Consider the following 26,971-nt stretch of genomic DNA (forward strand, 5'->3'; position numbering starts at 1 on the left):
GAGGACGCTGAGTTCGGCATGCTTCCAGCTCTCCGGGAAGGTGGCGGTGTTGAAGGAGCAGTTGATGATGTCCCAGAGTTGGGGTGCGATGACGGAGTGGGCCTTGTTGAAGACATGGTGGGGGCATGGGTCGGTTGGTGATCCGGAGTGGATGGTGTTCATCGTGTGGATGGTGTCTTCGGTGCTGACCGGGGTCCAGGCGCGGAGGGTGGTGGTGGGGGGCGTTGGTTCGGTGGTTGGGTGCGTGGTCTGTGCGCCGAAGCTGTTGTGTATGTCTGCGATCTTGCTGTGAAAGAACGAGGTGAGTGAGTCGCAGAGGTCTTGTGAGGGAGTGATGTCGTTGTTTCCGGCGCTGGGGTTGGAGAGCTCTCTGACGATGCTGAAGAGTTCCTTGCTGTTGTGTGCGTTGTTGTCTAGTCATTCCTTGAATGCTGTCTTCTTGGTGGTGTGGATCAGCTGGTGGTGTTTGCGGGTGGCGTGCTTGAGGCCGGTCATGTTGTCTGTAGTCTGTATTCGGGTTTTTTCGCCAGGCTTTCTCAAGAGTAAGGCAGTTCTTCTTGGAGTTCTTGAGGTCGTCGTTGAACCAGGAGGCTTTCTTGTTGGCGGGCTTGCTGGGATGGCTTTTCAGAGGTGCGAGGTCGTCAGCGCAGTTGATTATCCACTGTGTGGCTGCTTGGTTGGGGTCCGTTGTGCTGGCGGGAGGGTTCTGGTTCAGAGATGTGGTGAGCTGGTCGGTGGTGATCTTGTTCCAGCTCCTGCGGGGAACCTGTTGCGGGTGGTGGTGAGTCGTGGTCCTTCTGAAGCTGAAGTGGACGCAGCTGTGGTCTGTCCAGTGGAGTCCGGTGGAGTGGCTGAAGGAGATGTGCTTGCTGGAGGAGAAGACTGGGTCAAGCGTGTGTCCGACTTAGTGGGTGGTGGGTGTTCACCAGTTTCTTGAGTCCGAGGTTGGCGAGGTTGTCCAACAGGGCGGTGGTTCTCCATGTGGAAGTTGAGGTCCCCTAGGAGGATGTAGTCAGCGGAGGGGAGGGCGTGTGGGCTGATGAAGTCTGCGATGTCTATGCTGAATTGTGTGCGGGGTCCTGGGGGTCTGTGTAGATGAGGGTGCCTCTGAGTGTGGTCTTGGGGTCGGTGTGAATCTGGAAGTGAAGATGTTTGGTGGCTGTGAGGGTGTCGTCGGAGTTGGTCGTGATGCGGATGGTGTTCTTGTGGACGATGGCGATGCCTCCGCCTGTCTGGTTGACGCGGTCCCTCCGGGTGATCTTGTATCCGTCCGGGATGGCGATGGTGATGTCGGGCGCTGAGGAGGCGTTCATCCAAGTTTCCGTGAGGAAGGCCACGTCTGGAGATGTGGTGTCGAGCAGGTTCCATAGTTCCACGGCATGTCAGTGGACGGAGCGGGTGTTGAGCAGGATGCACTTCAGGTGGGTGCTGCTGGTGCTCGGTTTGGCGGGTGCGGTGCAGATCCGGATGCAGGAGAACTTGCAGGATTGGCAGGTGAAGGGTCCGTGGGTGCGTCTTGGGGTGGCTCGGTAGCAACCGGGGATCCGGCCGGTGTTGAGTGCGTTGAGGGTGGCGGCGTCGTAAGTCCGGCGGGTGGACTGGCATCTGCGGGGGCCAGGGGGTCTGGCACTGGGCGCGGTCCAGGCGTGGACGGGCGTAGACGGGTTTGCCTTTGGCACGCCTTCGGCGCACCATTGGTGCGCCCGCTGCGCGTACGTGCGGACTCTGCCATAAATGGAGAGTGGGGAGGCGGAGCGAGGGAGGAGCAGCTGGGAGGCACGAGCGGGGTAGCGAGTGGGGAGGGGAGCGGTGCGGTGATGCTGGAGGGAACGGGGGTGGGGCCGCGGGGGAGCAGCGGCAGGGAGCGGGGAGCGGGGTGGAGCAGCGGGAGAAAGATGGCGGTAGAGTCACAGAAACAATCAGGGGCACAACAGTGGACGATAAAAAACAATAACAGCACAACAGTGGAGAGCGAGATCAGGGGCACAACAGTTGACGATGAAAACAATTACTGGCACAACACAGGAGAACGAGATCAGGGGCACAACAATGAGGCAGATACAATACTGGCAGCGGCGGCGGCAAGCGGAGCGGGTGGAGCGACCGGCTCTGACCAGGTCAGGTCAGGTCACCTGTAGCATGTTTGTGATTGGCAAGGGCACCCAACAGGGGTGTCCGCTATCCCCTTTAATCTTTGCCTTGGCTATAGAGAATTTAGCCTGCTACATAAGAAGTTGAACTCCCACCAGGGCATATCTCTTGAAAACACATTGTTAACTATCTTGTTATACGCTGACCACATCATACTGTACAAAGTTTAGAAGTCAACTTGGCTCCAATTGTCAGAGGTATAATCCAATGTGGGAGATACTCCGGGGTACAGATTAACTGGTCTAAATCTGAGGTGTTCCCTCTGACTGATGCCTGTGTGGCACCAACACTGGAGTATCCATTGCAGTGGAGCCCTGATGGGGTGCATTACCTTGGGCTCTGGATTTTGACTAGTCGATCCACAATAATTTTGGTACCATTCTAGATAAAATCAAGTTGAGTATTGACAGATAGATTCAACTCCAACTCTTTGGGAGGATCTCCTTAATAACGATGATGATCTTACCTAAGCTTTAACACTTGTTTAAAAAAAAATCCCTGTATACCTCCCACTACATTTTGCACAGTGGTTGCGCCAGGCCCTCTCTCATCTGATATGGCGAAGGGACCAACCTCAGATATCCTGGGAGGTGCTGACATGACCAATGCAGCTTGGAGGTCTTGTGCTTCTGGATGTTTACATATATTACCTAGTTGCACAGGCCCATAATGTGTAATACTGGATACCTACACAATACTGGCTCATGCACATAAAGGCAGAGCAAGTACTAGCTTGCTCCCAATCACTGTTAGGAAGGATATGTGAACCGCCCGTAGTCCTCGGGAGAGACCTGTATGTACTTGCCCTGACCAACCATGAATGGTGGGTTCTGGCCCGGAAATTGCACTATTACATCCCTACTCACCTCTTTATCAGTTGCTGACAATCTCCTTTTACCCCCTGCAAAGGAGAAAACAGTCAAAGGGCTGCTGCAACAAGCAGATATACTTACCATGGGGTATTTATTTGATGAAAACTTATTTATTTCACATATTAGATTACGTGCTCCCACTACTGCTACTCCACATGCGACTTATGGCTATCTCGGGCTTCAATCTGCGGATAAGGCTACACTCTCCACTTTCCCAACACAGTTGCCGGACATGCAGCTCCTCAAGACATACATAGGCAGGGCTGATGCAAAAAAATCCATATAGTATTTATATTCCGCCATCCTGGATGGTATGATGGACAAACTTCCAAAAGCCAGGCTCCGTTAGGAGAATCTCTAGGGCACCAGCTGACTGACAAAGTATGGACTTATTGCTACGCATAAGTTAAGAATATCCTGTTCTCCTACAAGCATAAACTCATACATTTTATATATTAGCAGCATTATTTCTATACCAATGAGTGAATAGCTAAATTTAGCTGGAACATTGATCCTAAGTGTGCTCAATGTGATCTTTCCTATGCTAATTTCCTTCATATATCCTAGGACTGTCTTAGGCTCCTTCTCAGTGGTTTCTGAGACTGTGGAGATACCTTTTGACCCTACACCACAAACAGCCCTACTAGGTGATACTTCACAGTTACCTCCCGTAAATTGCTTTCTTACCTCTGTACTACTGGCATTAACCAAGAGGTGTGTGGCAATGATGTGGATGCAGAAGAGAGAACCAACTGTGCAGGAGTGGCTGTGAGAAACTGCTTACAGTAAAGACATGTCAGAACAATATGCTAAAACATTCTGTCCCACTGCTCATTCCAGGGACATACGGACTCTATTCTGTCTTTAATTGCAGAGCAACGCGGGCCACCCCCACCATCATCACATGCAAGTGGGGCTATTGAGCTGTCTCCGCACAGCCTGTGTCCATTCTAGCAGTGATGTGGCCCTTGTTGTGCACTGAGCTAATTATGCTGTTTAATACGGTCTAGTGATGTCAGTACAATGGATACAATACTTGAGGTGAAATGTACGCATTGTGTCTGTGTTTGTTTTTCTATGCAAAATTTTAATTAAAAAGAAAAGTCCTTCGCATGATCATGGATGTGTACCCATGCCATGAGTGTCCTAGTTGCAGTGATATCTGGATCCTTGGTACTGATTTCTCGTTAATAGCGAACATGTATAATGCGTGTGTGCTTTAACCTAGGGCTGTATCATGGACTGGGGTCTTCTTGGACCTAGAGGGGCACCCAAAGCATTAATCTTAGGAGGTGTAAGACTATTGCCTTCACTTGGATTTGAGTACCACGGGCGCAGTGGTGGCAGCCTACTGTGTTTTTTTGTAATCAGTAGAGTGAACAGTTCGGATCTACCTGTGTCACTAGAGTGATGCCTCCTGGCCCACCCTCGTAAAGTTCCGCTGCTCTGCGCTGAACTCTACCCTTAGCCAGCACTGAGGTGTGTGGCCATTGTAAGGATGTAGTGTGACTGTGAGATAGTATAGTGCATGCGAAATAGCACAAGTAGTTGTGTGTGCGTGCTAGGATGTACATGTGCCTGAGAGATGGCACAGTGTATGAGCAATAGCATGAGAAGCTGTGTGAATGTATTTACTTGTGTGTTTGCCAGTGGAAAGGTATAGCACATAGGAGATAGCTCACATTGTGGCATGAGTGCACTAGGATGTATGGGAAGAGGTACAGTATATTGGAGACTGTGTGCATCTGAATGCATGTGTGTGCAGGGGTATGTGTGTGCTTGTAAAGTGCAAAATACACAGAAAATAATCTGCTCCATTATGGGAGACCCGGGGCTTACTGGAGGAGCAGGGAGAGGGTGGAGATTTCCTCAGGCAGAATTGTGGATTGCTGCTTTTCTGAGAACTGGGTAGGACACACACTGGAGGAAGGAAGAACTAAGTTTGTCAGTGCACTTTAATGGGGCGCTATTTCATTCTGAAAGGAACTCAATAGTCAAAGTGCCTTGGGACATCTGAGGAAGGAAATAGGGCTCTTAAGAGAATCATAAAGCAGGCTGGGGACCTTTGATAACCTTTTGAAGCACATATCACTGAGGCTGACATCCTGGTGAGAACTTGTAGTCACTCCCTTGGCCTGTGTTTGGTGCTATAAAGATTGGAGATAGTCCCGCTGTGATATACAGCTCTTTGGAGGAGGAGCACAACAAAGGAGTGGGCACTTCAAAGTGAGCAACCACAAGATTACAAACGTCAAATACAGCGACATTCAATCCTAAGTATTCCTGGAACTGGATTATAAAAATGGGAGCATGAGACTCTCAAACTGTCAAACTAAAGCTGTACATCAGTGTGGAGAAGCTCAGCATGAGTTCTGCCTGTTGTGACTAAGACTAGGGACTAAGGATCTGCCAGTCTCCCAAGCTAGGTGAGGCAACATCAACCAGGAGAATTATGAATACTTGCCTGTAGCACCTGCTTTTGCCTGACCCATGACCAGAGGGCCTGGTGAAGTGAACATGATTGCTTGGAGGGAGCAAGGTCCAGTGGGGAACCTGTTGCATGGATCCTGACAGCAGAGTGTGAGAGCTTGGTCCATTGGGACCATCGCACTGTTCAGGCTTCAAGCCTGGGTGCCACACTCTGCAATACTCCTTGTCATGTGGGGACAGTGCTGTGGGAAACCAAGGGTCACTGCTTGATGCAGCGTTATGACCCAAAGAGGGACTTCACCTTGTTCGTGCTGCCCATGTCCCCGATATGCCAGGTGGGCTCTGCTCCAGGGCGGGGACTTAAGAACCTTACTAAAGATCCCCAACAGAACTTCCGAGACTTGAACGTCTTAGCGGGTTCGAGCTTGGATGTAGCCACATGTGAATGGGGAATAACCTTCAGCCAAAAACAGGGAAGCGGGACCGGAGAGCTGTACCAGGCAACACTAGTGGGACTGCTTCAAGAAGGCTGTGCATATTGCTTGCAGTGTTTTGTACTTTGTGTTAGTAGATAAAATACTAATCTTTACATATAAGCAAGTGTTTGACTGGACAATCATTCATTGGGGTTGCTGGACGTATTTTAAGTTGTTATTGTGTGCTCGCCCTACACATACTCCCCAAGAAGTCTTGGACTGCTCTACCCACGCTACCACTGAGAGTTAAGTGCTGAAGTGATGCTCGGCCCAGTTGCTCAGAACTCATAGAAGGTCAGGCCACAGGACATCTGGTGTGAAACACCTCAACTACCCACAGTTAGGCCCAGTCGTTCCTGCTTGTCCCATGGTCCTCTGAAAGGGGTTTTGACAACCTCACATATTGCATTACTCAATACATGACATCTTTGATGACTTCACTGATTACATTGCAAATGACATTACGGAGGACACCACTGGTATGCCAGTTTGCTATAAGCTTTTAATACTGGAAAGTATTCAGCAAGGTACACGTAGACCCCATATTCCATAACATCTGCAGCAGTCACCACTATGTAGATATAGTTAAGTCACAGTTTCCATAGAAAGAGGGCTTTTTATTTTGCTCATAACTTTTTGCTGTTTGACAAATCTACACAAACCTTTCCAAAAATAGGTATATCCACCGTAGCTCCTTCCTGAAAAGATTTGGGGTGATCCGTCTAGTGGGGCAAGTGGCAAGAAAATGAGGATCCCTAAACATTGATTTCCCATTTTATCTCCCATAGGATACATCTGTCCCAGCAACAGAAAAAAACAGATTTATGGAATTACATCAAATTAATCTGAAATTTAGAATGATACTCAGAAAGCCTGCATTTCATTACTGGAATTAAATCTGCTTGGCCATTTTCAAGAAATCATGAAGAGGTTAAAAAAAACAGGAGTATCTGGATGTTTGATCCCAGGGGATTCCAGCTGCAATATGCTGTCTGAGGTGGTGTTGGCCATTCGTATCCATCAACAATCTGATATGGGTAGTGGAGCTGATCTGTAAGATATAGAGAAGGGGCCGCACTGGCGGCAGCGATCTCTGACTGAACAGGCTATGGTTGAGACGAAAACACGGGCGAGCACTGCTAGGTGGCAATATTGAGCAGATTGAAGGTCACTTCCAGACCACAAGACAATATATGACCTCTGGAATGAACCAGAACCACACAATTCGTACACCTGAGGGCGGCACAGAGCGCTCTGCCACATCCCTGGAGAGAAGGCCAAGGGGTAAGGCATTGCTGAGCTGGTGGAGGATGTCCATTCAGAAAGAGCGGAAATGACTGATAAATGACTGATAATTTATTGGCTACTATAAGGTGAGTATAGGCATTGTGGATTGAGAGGCGTTGGAGGATGCTGCAGTGACCCGCTGGGGAGATCGCCAGGTGACAGAAAGGTAGGCTCTTCCCCCTGCACCCACTGAATGAACGAGAATGATCCACATTGGGCCAAAGGCTTGGGCCGTGGCCTGGCCTCATTTGGCCTCTGACACCAACCTACAGGCAAATTACATAATGCAATATGCAAACTAGTGAAAAGCGGTGAGCCCCTTCTTCCTCCCAAGGAAAGATCAACCATTTAAAAAAACGTGGGATCAGTGCACCTGGGCCCCGGATGAGTGGGGCCAACGCATACTCACAGCAACATAAAGGGGATTTGATGTAATCAGAAGCAATGCTACAACTTTTTCATGATTCACATGCAGCCATGGTGGAGAGGATCAAGGGGGAAGGCACAAAATTGTTCTTGTTGCGCCAGACCCTATGAAATGTGGTAAACAGCTGACTGAGGTGGAGACTTGCATCTGTTTGGCTGAAAACAAATTATGTTCCCTCAAATCTGATTTTGTGAAACTTTGAGCAGCTATGCTACAGCTGAAGAGGTGCACAGAAGATGATGTGTACAGGTGCAGACACAATAAACCACCTGGTGGGAATGTCTAAGGCCATCGGGGGTCCGCAACACAAACTTCTCAAAGAAAGGGCTCACAGGTTCTTTCATACTTAGGCTGCTCAGAAATACTATTGTTAAGAGCCGCTCATGCCCAACTAATGGGCATGCTGGACTCAATGTTACGGTAATGCTTTTTCCAGACTATACTGCATGCTTCCAACAGCAGAGTACATTTGCCAAAGTGATGGTTAAACTTGGAGAACTGCTCTTCCACCAAGGACCAAGCACTGGAGATGTTAAGATGGGCCAAGTCAATGCTAGGCAGGCTAGGTACAGACAGAGACAGGGAAACATCTGCATCAGAAGGGAGTGACCCGGCCCTTGAGGCTCCTGACCAAATTCCCCAAAATGGTAAACCAGTGCTTGAAATGGCCCCATCAGATGACTGACTATATTAATGGACGAAAGCATGCTCCATTTACAATGATTGGTGGTGGTAGTGGACTACAGAGGTAGCAACCAGTGAGGGTGATGAGGAACCCAGGGTTTGCCTGTATGATGATCCCCATTGACATTAATCCACATGCATCACAGATGCACTGTGAAAGACTCATTACTTTAAATTGTTTTAGTGAGTGTGGACAGGGGTGGGTAGAAAGCAAGGGGATAAGTGTTCCTAATCATCCAGGAGTAGTCTGCTTCACACATCAACTCTTCTCTAGTTTTCTTAGACAGATGATCCCAGTTTTATTTTTTAAAGTATTGGTTATTAGTTAATGGGGTTATGTTACAGAGAGACAGATACTTCAGTTCTAAAGGTACTGGGTGGGGAGGGTGTTGGTAAAGGACGGCTTGTTGTATCCCCTGCCTGGTGTAATATACGTTTTTTTCAAACTGCTTGAAAGCACACTCTTCCTCTCACCACTACACATAACGCCCTGCCAAGACATACCCTAATTTGGACTGGCACCACCACATTCTACGTGCTCAATACCGGCTCAATAATAAGTTCAAAAAAGCTTAATAAAGCAGTGGGGTGTATCATGCTGGTTATACATTTGATGATAGGAGTGTGGCCATACTTTTCCTGAAATATTTCCTTAAGATTACATCAACAGATCATGTGGACCCACTTGCGTGTTTTGTAATAATTTCCGACTCACTCGAGTGGTAAACCTGTCCAGTCCTCAGCGCTTATATTCCCTTGGTGCTTATTGAGGCCTCTGGGCAGCCTTGGCTGCCCATCTGGCACAACTGCAACACTAGATACTCTCAGTGATAGTGTAACAGTGGTAGAGTGACGGTCAGGTTGACTTCCCTCTCTGCGTGGGCAGATTCTATGGGGCTGTGTGATGTGCGGAGGTAATGCCACCCCGACATGAGGCAATACACATTGGGCCAGATGTACGACCCTTTTTTCCGGCCGCAAATGGTAGAACCTCCCGTTGGCGACAGCAAAAAAGGGTAATAGCATGTGCAAATGCTATTTTGTGAGTCACTGACTTGCAAAATAGCATTCGCGACTCTCCCTATTAGGAAGGGTCGTCCCTTCCTAGTAGCGAGTCAATATGTTATGTACTAGTGTTTTGCAACCTCATTTGCAGCCGCAAAACACTTGCAGTTTACCACCTACTTCAAGCATGTGGTAAACCACTCGCAAAGGGGAAGGGGTACCCAAGGGACCCCGTCTCCTTTGTGAGTATGTTAGAAAATATTTTTTAAGAGCAGGCAGTGGTCCCAGAGACCACTGCCTGCCCTCAAAAAAATGAAACTGAAAAGTTTCATTTTTCTTTCTTAAATCCATCCCGTTTTCCTTTAAGGAAAACGGGGTGCGTTTAAAAAAACAAACTGCTTTATTTAAAAAGCAGACCCTGACATGGTGGTCTGCTGAGCCCAGCAGGCCACCATTGCTGAAAGGTCCTGTCATTCGCTAAAGGCTTGCAACTTGCGAGAGGCTCATTAATATTCATGAGCCGCACAATTTGCTACCCAATTGGGAATCGCAAACAGTGTTAAACACACTGTTGTACATGCAAAATAGCGCCTCACAAATTGCGAGTCGCAAATGACTTGCAATTTGTGATGCGCTATTTTGCAGGTTGTAAATCTGGCCCATTCTTTTTATACTTACATTCCTCCTTCAAAGACCTTGACCATTTCTTCATGCCAGCCAATAACCTGGTGGGAATTCAGGGGGTGAGTATACTCCCGCGCAGTTTGTCTGACTATTTCCCTATGTAACTGCATCTTTGCGGGAGCCCGGCAACTAATAAAGGGGGTGGCACCTCAATTCATGTTAGCTTAACAATGAGCATGTCTCGAATAGGCTTAGGGAGAGAGTGGCATTATACTCTGAGATTAATGTCGGCTAGGTGGAATACGCATGTATGGTGTGGGAGGCCTCATTAAAGCTCTCATAACTGGGGTGAAAGAACAAAACAAGGGATTAGACACCCTGAGCTTGAACATGGGGCTCGTAATTGAGGGAGGCTCACATTCTTAGATGGTAGTGGCAGTGGTGGAGCTTCATGCCTCTGGCTGAATGCTGTCAGACTCTCATGGCTTACCACTAGGCACAGGATCTACGAATGGGGGGACAAGCCGACAACACAGGATGTGGATTTGTGTGATTCCACAGGTGCACCAGAAAAATGGTAACCTAGTTAGAGATGCTGCCTCTATTGCAGAGGAATGTGCAGAGAATTATTCAAATTTATACACAAACCAAGCTCCTCCACTGATTGAACAGTCTACATCCTGATCTACCAGTGTGTACACTGAATACATCCCAGGGAGAGGAGCTAGAAGCACCATTGTCACTTATGAGTTAATATCCTCGGCGAACAATGGCATGAAACCAGGTGCTAATGGGTTCCCCATAGATAGAATTTGATAAGCAGTATTCTTCATTGACCCCCACCTTCTGGCACCCTTTGAAAAGATGACAAAACTAAGATGCATGTCACATGATCCTAGAGAAGCCACTAATGTGGTCACTCCTGAAGCTGGGAAGAACCCTGCAGATTTTCCTTCATATTGTCTGATCTCTACAAGCAACATAGAGGCCAAGATACTGGCAGGCAAAAATCTTGGACACAAGGCTGAACAGGGCCATATGATCAGTTGTCCAGACTGACCAGAATGATTTTATGCCAGGTCGCCATACCAGCCATTGCATTCACACTTGGAGATGGCTATGGGCAGGGTGGCAGAGGGGTGCGAGGCAACAACTCTAGTGGTAATTGACTTTGAGAATGCAATTAATTAGTTTCACTGGCCCTTCAGGTTTCAGATTCTTCACAAAACGAATTATGGACCCCATTTCTGAGGCTGATCTGAACATGGTCCATGGGTGCCTATATGGAAGAATGTTGTTTTGTACTCCCTAGGCCTGGGTAATGAACTCCGCTCCGCTAGTGGAGTTTGCGGAGATTTGTTAACTACACATTCCGATAAAAACATGAAATTCAGGCAAAAACTCCATTCCTCAGGCGAAAACTCAGTTCCTGCACGTAGCGGAGTCAGCTACTAAACTGCACCCACAAATGCTTTGATAAAGCAACTTTACATGCTAAAAAGCATATAACCAAGTCACAAAAGTGAACTTTGAAAATGAAAAACATCAGGCAATGAGAGAGGTGATGATTTTGGGGTCCCCCCTAACCTACGGCGAGGTCCAAGCAGATGCCTTGAACACAAAGAGCATATCATGCTGAACGATTCAGTGGTGGTCCCTTCCTCTTAGGACCACCCCAAGCACAGTTATGGACAAAAATACAATCCCAACAAAAGGCCCTGCAAAGCATTATTGGACGAGATTAGCAGTGGGCAGTGAATATTATAGTATCCAATATCAAAATAATTCTACAAAGAGCTGCAGTTCAACTAGTCGTTACTAGGTGTCCCTCACAAGTAAAATGCGAAAGCATTTAAATAATTACTTCAAGCTGCAGTTCAACTAGTCATTGCTAGGTGTCCCTCAAGTCAAATGCTTTTGCATTTGACTCATGAGGGACACCTAGTAATGACTAGTGGAACTGCAGCTTCATGAAAGGGTTTCAATGCTTTTGTATTTGACTCGTCAGGGACACCTAGTAACGACTAGTTGAACTGCAGCTCTTTGTAGAATTATTTTGATATTGGATACTATAATATTCACTGCCCACTGCTAATCTTGTCCCTTAATGCTTTGCAGGGCCTCTGGTTGGGATTGTATTTTTGCCCATAACTGTGCTTGGGGTGGTCCTAAGAGGATGTGACCACCACTGAATCGTTCAGCAAGATGTGCTCTTTGCCATCAGGGCATCTACCTCTCTCACTGCTTGCTAAATTTTATTTTCACTTTTGTGAAATTATTATATGCAATTCAGCATGCAAAGACAGAGATACTTGTTATTTTACCAAAAGTATATGAGGTTTCTGTTTTATTAATTGGGAGTCCACCAGGGAATTCCACGAGGTAGTACTCCACCAAGTACACCCACCCTTAGTACTCCTCCATCTCATTTGAGAGGGTAAAGAGGCAGGCAAGTCTTCTATCTCCTTTGCGTTAGTTGTTGAGCCACTGGCAGTGGATTCTGAGGAACACTCATAGATGGGGTCTTAGTTGAGACCCGGACCACGAGGACTTCGTCTCGCTTTATGCAGATATCCTGGTATTTTTGCAGAGGCCGGAATTTTCTGTTCCCCAGTTGTTAGATGTTCTGCAGGTTTATGGTGTTGCCTCTGGTATTAGAATACAGTGCTCCAAATCCAAGTATGTGCCAATTCTGGGCTGACACCCAGACTTTCCTGGTCTTGTCACACTAAGATATTCTGAAGGTCACTTCCAATACTTGGGAATTAACATCTCCAGAGACACACCACCATGTTGCTATCTCAACTTAGCTCCCTTGCTGGCTCGAACATATAGGGAAGTGCCAAAAATTGAGAAGTTGCTCTTTTTGATAATGGGTCAAAATAGGTGTCCTGCCTTGCTTCTTATACATAATCCAACATTACCCGTACACATTTTCAGCAACCCTTTTCGCTGACAGCATCACTATTTTGGGTAAATTCCTAAGTGTGGGAGCTCAGGGTCTCTCAATCTAAATGTATACAAGCTCCCTGTGACAGAGGTCTGGGAGATCCCGATATCCGCTTGTATTACTGGGACTCAAAACTGGTAGTTATTAATTACTGGATGTTCAGGGACCATCTGGACCCACTTTACAGTTTGGAATGAGCTTGTTTCTAAACCTGGATCCTAGAGGTGGTACTTTATGGGTCTCCCTTCTCCAGGGGAATACCTGAACCAACTACATCACCCCCTGATGTGCTGTCTTAATGGTCTGAAACAGATCAAATGGTACACAATTATCAGGGAAACACCCTTGTGGCAGGGTACTTTGCTCTCAAATGTCTTGGGCCTCAGCAGTTTTGGGGCTTGGGAGTTGATCTGCATTCCAAGATTTGTGATGTGTGGGCAAGTGGGCACATCAAATCATTTAAACAACTGGCTGGCACATACAGCCTGCACCAATCCCAATTCTTTTACCATTTGCAGCTCTGCCTCGCTGTCTCTTGACAGAAATATCTGCAAGGGGCTATCCCAGAACTCAACACGCTGCCGCCTAAGATTGTGATGAAACCATTGGTCAAGAATGTCATCTCCCTTAATTACAAGTCGCAGGCGGTGTGCTCCCCAGATCCCTTCATGCTCTTTAGGGGTAGATGGCAGACTCCGGTTTGCCCACTGGAAGATGACCAATAAATGGAGGACAAAATGGCAGCTAGATACTTGGCTATATCAGCCAAACTTAGGCTGATTCAATGTAAGTTCTTCCATAGGGGATATTATAACCTGACTAGGCTCTAATGCATGGCAGATCAGAGCCACAATGTTGCCCTGGATGTGGGGAAGAACACACCAGTTTCTTCCATATCATCTGGGGTTTCCCTGAGAATATAAGTTAGTGGGCTAAGATACACAAGCTGTTGAGCACAGTTATTGGTTACACCTCGAACCAATACCCCAAACATGATATTTTGGAAGTGGTGGTTGTTGACTCTGCCGGAGCCCAATGTCTGTTAGTAACTGGCCTGCTGGCGGTAAAACAGGACAGCACTCAACATTGGGTTGATGCCCCCTGCCACTCCCACTGTGGCAGAGTAGCCCCAGAACATGCACCTGTGTGCTGCAACGGAAAGTACTATTCAATAGGTGCTTGGCTATTGGTGCAAATACCACACAATGTGAGACACTTGGTGGAACCAACACTGTTGATCGCAATCAATGTACGGACAGGAGGGAGCATTGGAGTGTTCTGGTAAAGCATGACATTGATATATGCATTATTTATAATGTGAAAAGCAGGCTTTTCTTGTTATTTCAAAATGCAATAATAAGATTGAACAAAAAAAGTGATGTTATAGTTAGGTGTTGAAACCTAACGTTTAAAGATTTAAAAAAAAACTAAAAACACTGAAATTCACCAGAGTATTGCTTACTGAGCTAACTGTATCTTGCACCCCTGCCATGCATTGCTTATGATCTCGCATATTACATGACTCATGACATGTTAAATGAAAACTACTACCTATTTGTCTTTGGATCTCAATTTGTGTTCAACAAGAAACACACTTCAATAGAGCTGTGATCTTCGATTGGCTATCCTTTGAGGGAGGCTTAAATATTCCTTTGCTCAACTATATTAAAATAATGTTTTGTGACTTGGGCTGACCGTAGTTATTCACTAGTCCTAACACTGTTATCAAATGTGATAGACACTGGAACAAATCTACATTTCTTTTCACTAAGACAAGCTAGGAGAGAGGACAGAGAACTTTCTACACCATCAGTAAAAACTGATGATTTAGTAAAAACAGTTTTGCATATGGAGCCCTATCTCGATTTTGTGTCCAACATGTATTATAGATTTTTAATGCCTCATTTTAGATTGGATATTTTGCACTTTAGTTTAAGTTTTCCTAGGTATTTGGCCTCTACTGAATACCTGCCTTGTCCCTGTTATCATCTTTCTGTACAGTCAACTACGAACTTTAGTTTGTTTTTTAATGTTTTAAATCTTGCTGCTTATCTTATAAAGATACATGTAACCAGAGCTAGACCTGCCTTGGTATTTTCCAACATGTTAGCTAATAAATTTAGAAGCATTGTTGCAATCAATTTTTTAACTGCTGGTATTAAAAAATAAGCAAAGGTTTATCGCTTTAAAAGTTTCTTGGGACTTTGTTTATCAGTGGCTAACCCATGCCTCCTCTTCATTTTTGCATATGTGTTTTGTTTGTATTAGTTTTCTTCTTATCTTGTATTTACCAATTGATCACATATTCTGACGGGTTATAGATCATAGGCCTGTATTATGAGTACAGTGGTTCTGGGGCCGCTGTGCAAGTGGTGGCAGTCTGACAGCCACCACCCCAGCGGTCCGATCGCTGTATTACAATTGTGGAAGAGACACTGCCACAAGACTGCTGCCACTTCCAGTATCCCACGGCGACAGTGGGGAAAGCAGGCGGGAATCGAGGTGGTGCCAAGGCAACCATCGCAGAGCAAATTTCGACCTGCCTTTCCACCAAGCATTTTATGTCAGGGAGAAGCTTTGAAATGCTTGATGGAAAGGAGCCCCCAACAATGCTACTGATGTGACCCCACAAGAGTACATGGTCATGTGTGCACTATGTGGCATGCATGACATGGTGCATTCCACACCGTGCACAGACATGCTGGTGGCACTGTCACAGCAGTTGTATGCTGTTATTTATTTATTTATTTTACACATTTATTAAGCGCACTGTTACCGAGAAGGTGTCCTGGCGCTAGGCTCTCCTATGAGCCAAACAAACCTGCCGCCTTGACACTGCAGCACCACCAGCCCACGATTCAACTTGAAATCCTATGGGTGGGTTCACAACGGGCTTGGTGGTCTACTTGGGACAGCTGCAGTGGCAGTCCTACAAGAACGACTGCCAAAGGCCATAGTTTTAATCTCTCGATGTGCATTTTATTGTCTTTTTTTATCCACATTACTTTAATCAAGTGAATAATTATGTATTCGACTGATTAACCAACTATTATTTGACCAACTAAGGTAAATCTTTATGAAAATGAAATATATTTAATATTTTATAGTTTTTTTGGTTTATAAATAACCAAAATTAAATGAAACAAAAAGGGATAATAAAACATTTTATAAAAGTTAGTAATCAGGCTCTTAGTGTGCACTTCCTCTCTATGGTTCTCTTGGCCAGGAGAGCCGTGACTTCCTAGCGGAGAATGATCCTCCATCAGCCAGTTGTGCGATGGAGGCAAGGGGGGAGGATTTGAAGTGAAGGGAGTAGCCACTCCAAATAACCGTGTAAATCCCACCTGTTCGATGTTATGGAGTTCCAGTGGTGGAGATAATGGCTGATTCTGCCACCAACTGAACGCCCATGATCTTGGAGGCCAAGATAAGGAGGCTGTGGCTACAGGATGATTGCTGATTGTGGCAGACCTTGACGTACCTGACCCACAGGTTCGGAATGAACCGCGTCTCCGCCCCACCTCCCACAGTCTGGGATGATTGAGTGGAGCAGTCGCTGGCATATGGTTTCTGCGTCCTTAAAGCGCTCCAGCATTGAGCCTGCCTTGTGTCCGAAGAAACGGTTCCCATTAAAGGGCATGTTGATGAGGGAAGCCGGGACATCCCCTGAAAAACCAGATGTTCTTAGCCAAGCATAGGGTCTAAGATGGACCGTCGACGAAACCTCTCTGCCCTGCGAGTCAGTCGTATCCAAACACAACTAATGGTGAACTTTGCGGCGTCTCTCCTGTCCTTGAACGCTTGAGAGAGAATGGCCCGGGCCTCCTCCGGCACCTGCGGCAGCACTTGCACTTGCACAACCGTGTCCCACAGAGAGTGGGATTAGCGGCCCAATAAGCATGCTGTGTTCACTAACTGCAAAGCAAGGCTGGTTTAAGAAAACATCTTCTTTCCCAAGCTATCCAGCCTCTTGGAATCCCTGTCTGAGGGCAAATCAGGGAACCTACCATGGGATGTAGAGGCTTGCATTACCTAGCTCTAAGGGGTGGGGTGTTAGGTGAGGTAGTTCGCGTCGCTAGGTGCGGGCGGTTGACATTTGTACTGTTTACAGGAGCCCCTGTGCTGGGCTTGGACCAGGTTCCAGTAGGACATCTGTTAGCGCTTCATTAACAGGGAGCAGGGTTTGGGATGTAGCACTTCCATCATGATGTTAGTTTTGACTGCCACAGAGGGCATCTTGAGATCCAGGACCTCCGCTTCCCTCTTCACCACCAGGGAATATGATGCTCCCTCCTCCATAGCCACAGTATGGGGTGAAAGCATACCAGTGTCTAGGGATGCATCCAGACCACTGGCATCACTGAGTTCCTGACACACAGTCCATACCTTCCTGAGCTTCTTAATCATATTCTAAAATGTCCAGTCCCATTCTTCCCTGAGGCCTAGCCCTTCAGAATAGGGCTCAGGCACAGACCTAGGATACGAGGGTCATGGTGGCCCCGGAATCGTCGTCAGTCAACTCCATTCCTGCTCCGCTGATATAAATGGGACTGGTGCCAGTGGCGCTGGGAGCATAGGCGTCAGTGCCGACACCAGGAGCGGTTGCTTTGGCATGACCGAAGATGGTCCAGATCCATGCACGGATCCACAGGCGCCAATTGGAGCTGATGCAGAAGCCACTGGCGCGGAACCATGTGGGACTCAATGGTGCGCCGGAGGAGTCAGGCGCTCAAATATGCGACACATGGCCTTGTGAAATTATTTTCCCTGAGTGGGGGTCACTCCGGCTGCTGGAAAAGCTGGGAGGCTTGATGTTGGCACTGGCAACTACTTTGAAAAACCGTGCCTCGAAAGTCCATGCTCCTTCGTCACGTCAGCTGACAGATGAGGAGAAGTCGGAGAATGCTTTCAATTCTTAGGCTTCTTATCATTATTTCCTGAATATCTCAATGACCTGGAATGGGAAGAAGAGGACTTGGGGCCTCTGGAGCAGTCCAGCGACCTCCCTCTCGATCGGGATCAAGATCTCAGATGAGTCGCACGACTCAGCATTGCCTGCTTGGCCAAAGGCAGCTTCAGGAACCGCTCCCTCAAAGCCTTTGATACCATGGTCTGGCAGTCCGAGCATGACTTAGAATTGTGGTTGTGCTCAAGACACCACAGACACACGAGGTGTGGGTCTGAAACTGACATTGCGTAATGACAGACACCACACTGCTTAAACCCTGTCTAGAAGACATCCTCGACAAAACCATGAGGAAGAATTCCTCAAAAAAAGAGCTCGGTAAAAAGTTAAAAAAAACAGACAGGGGGATTACTCTTTCTTTGGGTCAGCGCTACCAGGTGTGGAAAGACAAGAACTGAGGTCAGCACACCGCGGGGTGCTTATATAGGTGACGTGGATGTCACTTCTGATGCGAATGACGTGGATGCAGGGAGACAATCGACGGTACCGGTCACACAAAAATCTTCCTGGTCAAGTTTGACAAGTGGGGAATTCAAAGGTAAGCAATCTGTAGCTGAATGTCTTTATCAGATACATTTTGCTTCATGGCTAGGATTTCTACTCTTTTAAAGTCTTCAAACATCTCTGAGATCATGGCAAGATGGAAAGCCGTAAAGACGTTATAATTGGACGATTCAAACATTTGTATTATAGCTAATGGATGCAAAATGTAACCACACTGATTTATCAAACATAATTTCCAGTGCTTTGATTATATAAGGTGTATTTTATAATTTCAATGTGTTACAATCAAATAGTCTTGTGCATTTCCTAAAATAGCATGCTTTACTTGTTCTTCGTTATTGAAACTTACAGCACTTGTAAATTAGGCAATTGATCACAGACGCTTCTGGGGAGGGACACAATCTGAGCTCCAGTTAATGTTCTGTTTAAAGTAAAACACAAACAGCGTGTTAGCACCTTCAATCTACACACAACCAATACTGATTTTCGAAATGAATGCAACTACTTGATATAATACATGATTGTTTTTTCCTTTTGTTTTAAAGAAAATTCAAAAGATTGAACACTTACAGACTTTCAAGACTTGTAGTACCATTCAAATCAGGAAACTCATTTATTTGTGAAGCGCCATTTAAAGTCCTAAAGAATGATAAATGTGAAACGTCAGGCACACAACAGTTAAAGGGTATTTGCCACACAATTGGCAGACAATTTGCATTCACCAACACATTTTCAGAGTGTATGCTATTTATTACCATACAAATTTTGTGTGCCATTATAGACTCCACAATAATGTTCAACAGTATTCTTTGATGGGATTAAAATGTTAGGTTTATGTATTATTTATTTGTAGAATTATAGATAGGTAACAGTGAATTTCAGGGAAGTTTATCTCTGAGGGGATCTGAGCGATATCAAATAGACAAGAGCAAAAACAGCCCTGTAATTCACTGTTTACCCATCTATAATGTTATGTTCTGTATGGACCCCAGAAGTATCTGCTAACAGTTTCAACAGCTATGCAGAGGCAGAAATGTAATGGGAGATCCACACATAATATGGCCTGACACAAATTTGAAAAACAAAATACCTTTCTTGCCATCCTTAACCTAACCCGTAATGCAGCTATTCTTTTTGCTTTCAGGAAAAACAGACAAGAAGCACAGATCAGATAGGCTTTCTGAGAGACCTGTCAACCTGGCCTGGAAGACCTTTATGACATAGCAACCTTAGGCAATGAGTTTTGTGATCAACTGGTGCTACATTATAGCCGTGTGTTACATGATTTAGAATCTAGTGTAAATGATAGGCATGGCTTCCATGGGAAGCCTCTAACAAAGGAATAAACTCAGTGTAGAGCGTCAAATTTCATATTAAATTTCATACACGCGGGGCGAAGAGGTGCAGCACCATCACAAGTAAATACTCCACAAAGTATTCTCCCCAAAAATGTTTTTAGAGTCCTATAAACTCTAAGAAAAACAAATAGACATGGCACATTGGTGATCCACCACAGGTCCATATCGAAGGAAGAAGTGACAAAAGAAATATGTGAACTCAACAACATTTACCACACAGAGGAGCCTGAACCCCATGTCTGCTACTTCGAGTGTCCCTAGGATACATCGGTTGGAAGGACTCAGATCTTATCCATCCATCCAAGCTTCACATTTGCCCATGCACTAGAGATCACCCTGAGGTCAAGATCATCTTTGTTGCCTGTACACGCATACAGCAGTGTTTCTTTTGCTTTTGTTCATCCTAGAGATTTAGAAGATAGTCAAGTGTTGCAGAGAGCTGTAGGTTATTCAAATCTATCTAGATCACCAGAAGGGACTTTTCTTTCCAAGAGTTTCTGGGCTGAGATTGAAGAAAAGGAGCAATCTATTCTTACCAAGAAAAAACATACTTCTGTTTAATTATACATTGGGGTGCTCTGGTGACCTCAGGAATAATATCACTATTCCTGTTGTGGAATCAGTATACTCTAAGCCCATGGTAGGGATCCTGAAGATATATTGAACCAGATGGGACTCACCTTCACCATTCACCCTTCTCAAAGGCACCTGTACGTACTCCATATCTTGCTGTAGACTACCGATAAGCACTGTGAACAGAACCCCCATAACTCTCATAGGAGCACCCGTCTTAAATTGCATGGTACCTAAAATTGTACATCCATCCTCTTGGAACTCTTAAATGCATACTCTCCGGGGCTCACTCTGCTTCACTCTAATGTCCCAGGTCAGATTTGCAACTTCACATATACTTGTATCACCCCATGATTCTTCCAATAAAACAAATGTGCTTCACCTCAAGCAGCTTGATTGCTTGTTTAATGGTAACATTTTCTGTTTATTGATCCGTTTATAAGCACTGATTGCCTAAAGCAGTGTACTCTCAACTGAAGTCAAGAGTGGGGAATACATTTGTTAGGGAATCTCCCCTCTGGGATAGGGCTTAACAAATTCCTCAGTGTTAGCCTTTGATTTTCCCCATCAATGCTTGGAGTCTGCAAGGCTGGAGTGTGCATTTGTTGCAGGACTGGAATATTGGCCCCTTCTATTGCTGGGATCCACTTGCCTTCTTTCTCTGAAGGGCAATCCCAGGCCAAAATCCTCAAAAGGGATAGCAATCAGGCTCCTTGCACCTTCACCTGATGGATCCGCTGGGTCCCTAGTTTATTAAACCAGCTTTAATTGTTCAAGTTCCATAGGAGGGCATGTGTGCAGGGGCCAAAAACTGGACCCATTCTACATGCTAAGAATTGTCATGAAATAAACAACTATTACATTGACTTGACGTGTTCACAGTTTGGCCCATTCCTCCTCTGTAACAAATGTAATTTTTGTGGGTCATCCATTTTATAGGGGAAATATGCATTTTGGGTGGAATAAATGTAGGCGAATCCATGCAAAACACCTACATGAAAGCCACAAGTCTTCAGTCTTTTGGGTCTGGTAGATTGTGTTCGGTGCAGGAAACTTTGGAACCAAAAATCTATATCCATGAAGCTATGCATATTTATGTAAAGAAGGTACTTGCCTCTAAAATCCAGTATGTACACTCATGCTCTCTGCTCCTTGTCTACATCTGGAAACTGTGTCAGTATGAACACGCTGTATCCCTAACTTTTACAGTTAACTGGTGCACTCAGAGTGGGGTGGATCAATTTCATGAGGCAATGTGTCCCAGAGGCAAGGTACAAACAGCATTTCAAAATACAGTCAAATGAAGAAAGGACTGACTCAAAAATTGATTTCCAGAGCGGAATTTAGAAAAACCACGAATGTTTATTACAAATTCAAAAGAAGCACAATACAGAAATTGTGTAAAGTGAAGATGTAGGATATATAATTTAAATGCATAAAATCATTGCCATGCTGACTCTTAATAACAAGAATACAGAGTAACAGCAAAACCAATGATGGACTAAGGGCCTAATTTAGATCTTGGTGGATGGGTTACTCAGTCACAAAGGTGGCGGCTATCCCATCTGGCGAAATATAAATCCCCCAGGATATAATGGGATTTGTATTTCGGCGAACAGGATATCCGTCACTATTGTGACAGAGTAACCTGCCCGCCAAGATCAAATCAGGCCCCAAGTCTCAAATGTACATTAAATTCAATAAGAAATCGGGGAGCATGGATTACCATTAGAACTGAAAAGTCACTGTAGTGTGAGCAATTAAATACATTTTGAACAAATCAAATTCCAGAATTTGAAAACGTCACATAATCCTACCACCTTAGCACTAACCCACTACATGAATATTGTTTTACAGGATTCCCAGAGGCTAAAGTAGATAATACTAATGCGCTCTTTTGTGGTAGTGTGGGCGAGCAGTTAAGAATATCAGAGGGCAGTGCTAAGCATTTGTGGTAAACACAGTGGCAATAAATGAGGCACACCCTCGCTGAATAAATCTGAGAGCAAATAATAAAAATAATACTTGGTTATACTTATTTTGTAGAACCACAGAACTTTCTCTCAGTTTTGCAATAGAAATACTTTTCAATATCAAAAGTAGACACAGTGCAATGCTCAGACTTTGTAATGCTAACCTATGGGAGGAAGAAAACATTCAGCATACAGATAGGTAACATCGACTTACAAAACCAGTCTTCAGGAGTTAAGATCAGTTTTGGGTAAGGTTCAGTTCAGTACACCACCAGCAGCTCAGGGGAGGCCAGATGCATAGTGAAAATACATTGTTGGGTCCCCAATACAACTCAATGCAAAATGGGGCAATCAGACAGATGCATCAGCTTTGGGGGCCAGTCTCTGGGAGTTGAAACAAGCACTGGGCAGGGTCCAAAGCAGCACTAACAGTACCCTACCAGTGTTAGAGGGACGGCCAGGTGCAGGGTGCCAACACAGCGTTGGGGGCCATTATTAGGCAATGGAGCAAGGCCAAATTCGAAAAAGACTGCAGGCTCAGGCCAGGAGGCCAATCGAAGGAAACCATAAGTAGCGATGCTCGGGATGTAGGGGCACTTTACGTCCCCTTCACCAGGGCCCAAGGAGAATGGTGATTTGGTGTCCTTGTAGAGGCTGCTGGCGACGTCAAGGAGTCCAGGAGGGGTCAATGCATGATGGACTTGGGCTCTGGGGCGCTAGGGAAACTTGCTGGAACACGTGAACCATCAGTACTCCGGCCGGATGTGTCAGGTGCAGAGGTGGAATCGGAAGTAGGGTTTTGCCATTCTTAAGGTCACAGAGGCCTTGCTTAAAGCTTGTTGCTGGTGAACAGATCCGCTGTTCTCAGGAGATCTTGATCTTTGTCGAAGGCAGGCAGTCCACCCAGGGTTTTGGAGGTCACTGGGCTGTGGAGCGAGTTGTCTTTGGTGCAGGATCGTCAAAAGGCTGTAGACAGGCTGGTAGGGATGGGCCAATTCAGTAGTTCTTTACAGTATTCTCTGCTTTTGTGGTTCTGTGGTGTCTGGCTTTTCTTAGGTCATCAGGAACTGAAGTTCAGGGTCGGGGAATGCCACTTAAATACTAGATTTAGGGCCTTACAAGAGAGTGACTGGCAGGAGCCAATGGGACCCTTACCTGGGGTGTCTACACTCTCTATTATGCCTACCTCCTGTCATATGGTTACTGCGTTTCTATATATTGTGTTAAGTTAGCATGAGTTTATTAAATGTTTAAACAACATATTTTCCTTCGGGTTCAGTTTGCACACGACACCTAATTGTTATTGTAGCTTTCAACCTAGACGAAAGATGTGATTTATTTGAGAATAATATGTTATTGCTCTGATATCAGTCGTGCTTGGTACAACTGTCTGCACACTGAGAACTGCACCCTCTAAGAATAACCTAACACAAGGTTGCTGAAAGCCTGATCCTCGCACCACATTAGACATAACACAAATAATGTTGCTGCCAACATTGGGCTCTACGCGGGTTTAAGATAGAGTTACAGGGAAAGAATCAACACACTTGATGCTTCGCATGCAGAGAGCTGGTAGTTGTTGATGTGATCTGCTCCTACTGACCATTAGAGGTATGGGCCCGCCCTGCTAAAAACCCAAATGAGACCTTCTTAGATATAATATAATATGCTAAATAGGGTGCGCGAAATATAGGTGATACAAACTTTATATAGATTTTGCATTATAATATGCTATCACCGTTCGCTTACTATGGACTAGTGACTATGCTGCTAACTCTGATTTTTATAATATGTATGTTGATATTATATAAGATACTGCGTTTGAGAACCTTGCATTGAAAAATAAATATTTCAAACTTGCACGTGTGTTCTTTGACTCCCAGTTTTTGTTTGAAATGAATATATAACGAAAGAGTGTTCATGTGTTCCACGATACCTGAGGTACCCTAAGTTCATGTTCTGGATTGTCTAAGTCATTGGGAAGTTATTAGTACCAATGAGACACTGTAGCTAGCTTGGTAAGGGGATTTCTGATACTATGGTGAGTTTTGGGTCACCCTAACTCACCCAAGTTCTAGATCTCTGTGCACAGTTCTGTGGGAGAACGGAAACCCTGCTACACTCCTATGAGAAGGGTACATAGCCCTAGCCCGGATTGAAAGGGTCCTACCATCTTCAATATAGTAGGCACTGAAAAGTGCACTTTGCCTTGCCTTGCCTTGAGTTGGCCAAGGGGGGCACACCTCCTATTCTTGCTAAGATTTCCTACCTGTCTTCCCGCCAAAAGGGGGTGGGGACAGGAGGGGGCCTGCTCTTTCTAATGGGAGAGGCTGTGGTCACATTACAAAGGCGTTTGAAGCACCCCACAACAGATGGCTCTTCCTGACTAGGGGTTGCTATGAACACCTCCACCCGGGACAGGTATATTTCTCGACCTCTGAGTGCGAATATGCTTGCGCCATGAGGTCAGAAAACTGTCTGGTGGTAGCAGGCCGGCTTAGTCTATTTGGTGACCATAAAAAGGGTTGGTAGGTTTCAGGGGGCACCTCTAATAAGTGCTCTGTGCAGAGTTATCATGACGAGATGTTTGGTACCATACACTACATACTTCAGTGAAGCAATCATGAAGCTGGGAAACTTATAATGATGAGTGTATAGCCCTTACACTTACAATAAGGAATCAACATGGATATTGCAGGGGCATATCTGCTCAAGCAGATGCTGTGTCTGTAGGCATGGCACACAGGGATGCGTACCATGTTGACTCTTCTGTTTTATCTTTACAAAGGCACAGAGTTTGTAATGGCAGAGTGCAGGGCCTTGGTAAGGGGACCCTAGGGTGGCACAATCGGTGCAGTTACCTTTGGGGTACCTCTTTAGTGCCAATGCTCTAGGTACCAGGGTTACCATTTACAAGGGACTGACAAGTGGTACTGAAGTAGTACCAATTGAGGAAAAAAGGTACAGTTTAGGAAAGGAGCTCTGGCATAGGGGACCTGATTGGCAGGGACCCTGTGCACCTCCATTCAAAATTACAATATTTTCCAGGCAAAAAGTGGGGGATAACCATGTCCAAAGGATGCACTTTCCTAGTGATCCCCCACCCAAAAAAATAGTTCTACATATGTAAGTATCTCTGCTTAAGCTTGGGGACCATACTCAGAATTCCACCTCAGACACAGCTAAGGTTGCAATTTTCTCCATGTTTAAAAGAGTTAAAAAAGGTGGTAAGAAATCTGGTAAGAAGAATGGCTCAGTGTCTCAGTCAGGAGCCGGGGTTGGTACGGGGTCCAAGGTTGATAGTAATTTGATAGAAATGCAACATTTGTACCCTGTACCACACTGCTCAAAGTGGGAGTCCAAGAAAGAGCCCTCTTAGATGGGGCTGACAGATGCTATAAAGAAATTTAAATATAAAAAGATTAGAAGGACATAGTTGTCTCACTAGGGAAGGGAGGATGAGTGATTAAAATTGTGGAGGGTCCCGTGGCTCATTCGCAAGTTGTTAAATCCAAGGAGATCCTGCTTAAGTGGTGTTAAGTGGCAGGAGTCTTGAATAGCGTCTGCCCCACATTAAAGAATGATGAGCCATTTGAGGTATCTCTGGTGGGATACTACTGTCTTGGAAAATAGCCCGACAGGGACATGATGAGGTGAAACTGACCATTTCTAAGTCTTTTAATCCTTTGCTTGTATGCTTACAAAAATCAGGGACATGTTCAGAGTTTACGCTTGCTGATTACTTTGCATTTTCTTGCAGTGAAAGACATTCTGAAAGGGGCCATGCCAGTGGGGGTGGCAATATTACTTAAGAACACTGTAAATTGGACTCAAGAATTTTTTTATTTAGCCTTCAAACTTATGTCCCTGTTTGAATTTGTCTTTCCAAGATGTGAGTGGCTGCCCTTCCTGTTTCCTATTAAAAAATATGGACATTTCTTCAGGGAAATACTATTGATTGACCACTAGGTGAGTTTATTTTTTGCTGTTGTCTATGATATTAGTATGGCCGAAGATTGTCCCTTGGTAATAATCATGGGCGGTTTAAATGCAAAGGTTTCTAATTCTGCCTCCTTGACCTTTGCTAAATTTGAAGTGTGGTCTGTACCAGAGATTTTCTACCAGAAAAAAAATTGAACAGATGAACGCAGTTTTCTATTACCTGAAACTCTTGGAAAGCAAGACTTGGTTATTCTTGGGGCCTGTGAGGAATTTATTCAATCACTCAATCAGGAAATTCTTCTACAGCGCAGCTTGTCACCCTGAGGGATCTCCAGTCACTGGGGTTCTATTATTGGTCAAAGACCCAGGTCTTGGGCCTCCTTCTGAATTTCGGGAGGGACAGGCAGGTGCGCAGGTGGCGGTCGTTCAAGGACTTGGCGGCTATGTAAGAGAAGGAACGACCTTTGCAGTGGCTTTATCAGATGCAGGGGGTTTCAGCCAGGATGTGGGAGGCAGAGCGGAGTCCTCTAGAGGGCTGGCGAAATGTCAGACAGTGCTTAAGGTATTCAGGTCTGATATTATGGAGGGTTTTGTATGCAAGGATGAAGAGCTTGGAGTGCCATATTTTGTGTACAGAGAGCCAGTGAAGGGATATGAGGTGGAGTTACATTCTGGTGAGATTCTGGTTGTTCTGGGGAGGATGAGCCTCACGGTGGAGTTCTGTATGGTGGTGAGGCAGTTGATTAGTT

At 45.5% G+C, this 26,971-nt stretch overlaps 1 protein-coding gene across 2 annotated transcripts in view; it reads right to left on the reverse strand.

Moving 5' to 3' along the window:
* The window catches only part of LGR5 (leucine rich repeat containing G protein-coupled receptor 5), a 743,377-nt gene that overhangs the window by 167,040 nt on the left and 549,366 nt on the right, over nucleotides 1-26,971 (reverse strand). For both annotated transcript variants that reach the window (XM_086921836.1, XM_086921845.1), the window contains 2 exons: nucleotides 18,947-19,015; nucleotides 18,726-18,797 (listed from right to left, as the gene is read on the reverse strand). In XM_086921836.1, the coding sequence (XP_086777962.1) occupies nucleotides 18,726-18,797; nucleotides 18,947-19,015 (141 nt within the window). The remainder of the gene's footprint in view (nucleotides 1-18,725; nucleotides 18,798-18,946; nucleotides 19,016-26,971) is intronic.

Source organism: Lissotriton vulgaris, chromosome 1_1 (genome assembly GCF_964263255.1).
Source record: "Lissotriton vulgaris chromosome 1_1, aLisVul1.2, whole genome shotgun sequence".
Classification (NCBI taxonomy): Eukaryota; Metazoa; Chordata; class Amphibia; order Caudata; family Salamandridae; genus Lissotriton; species Lissotriton vulgaris.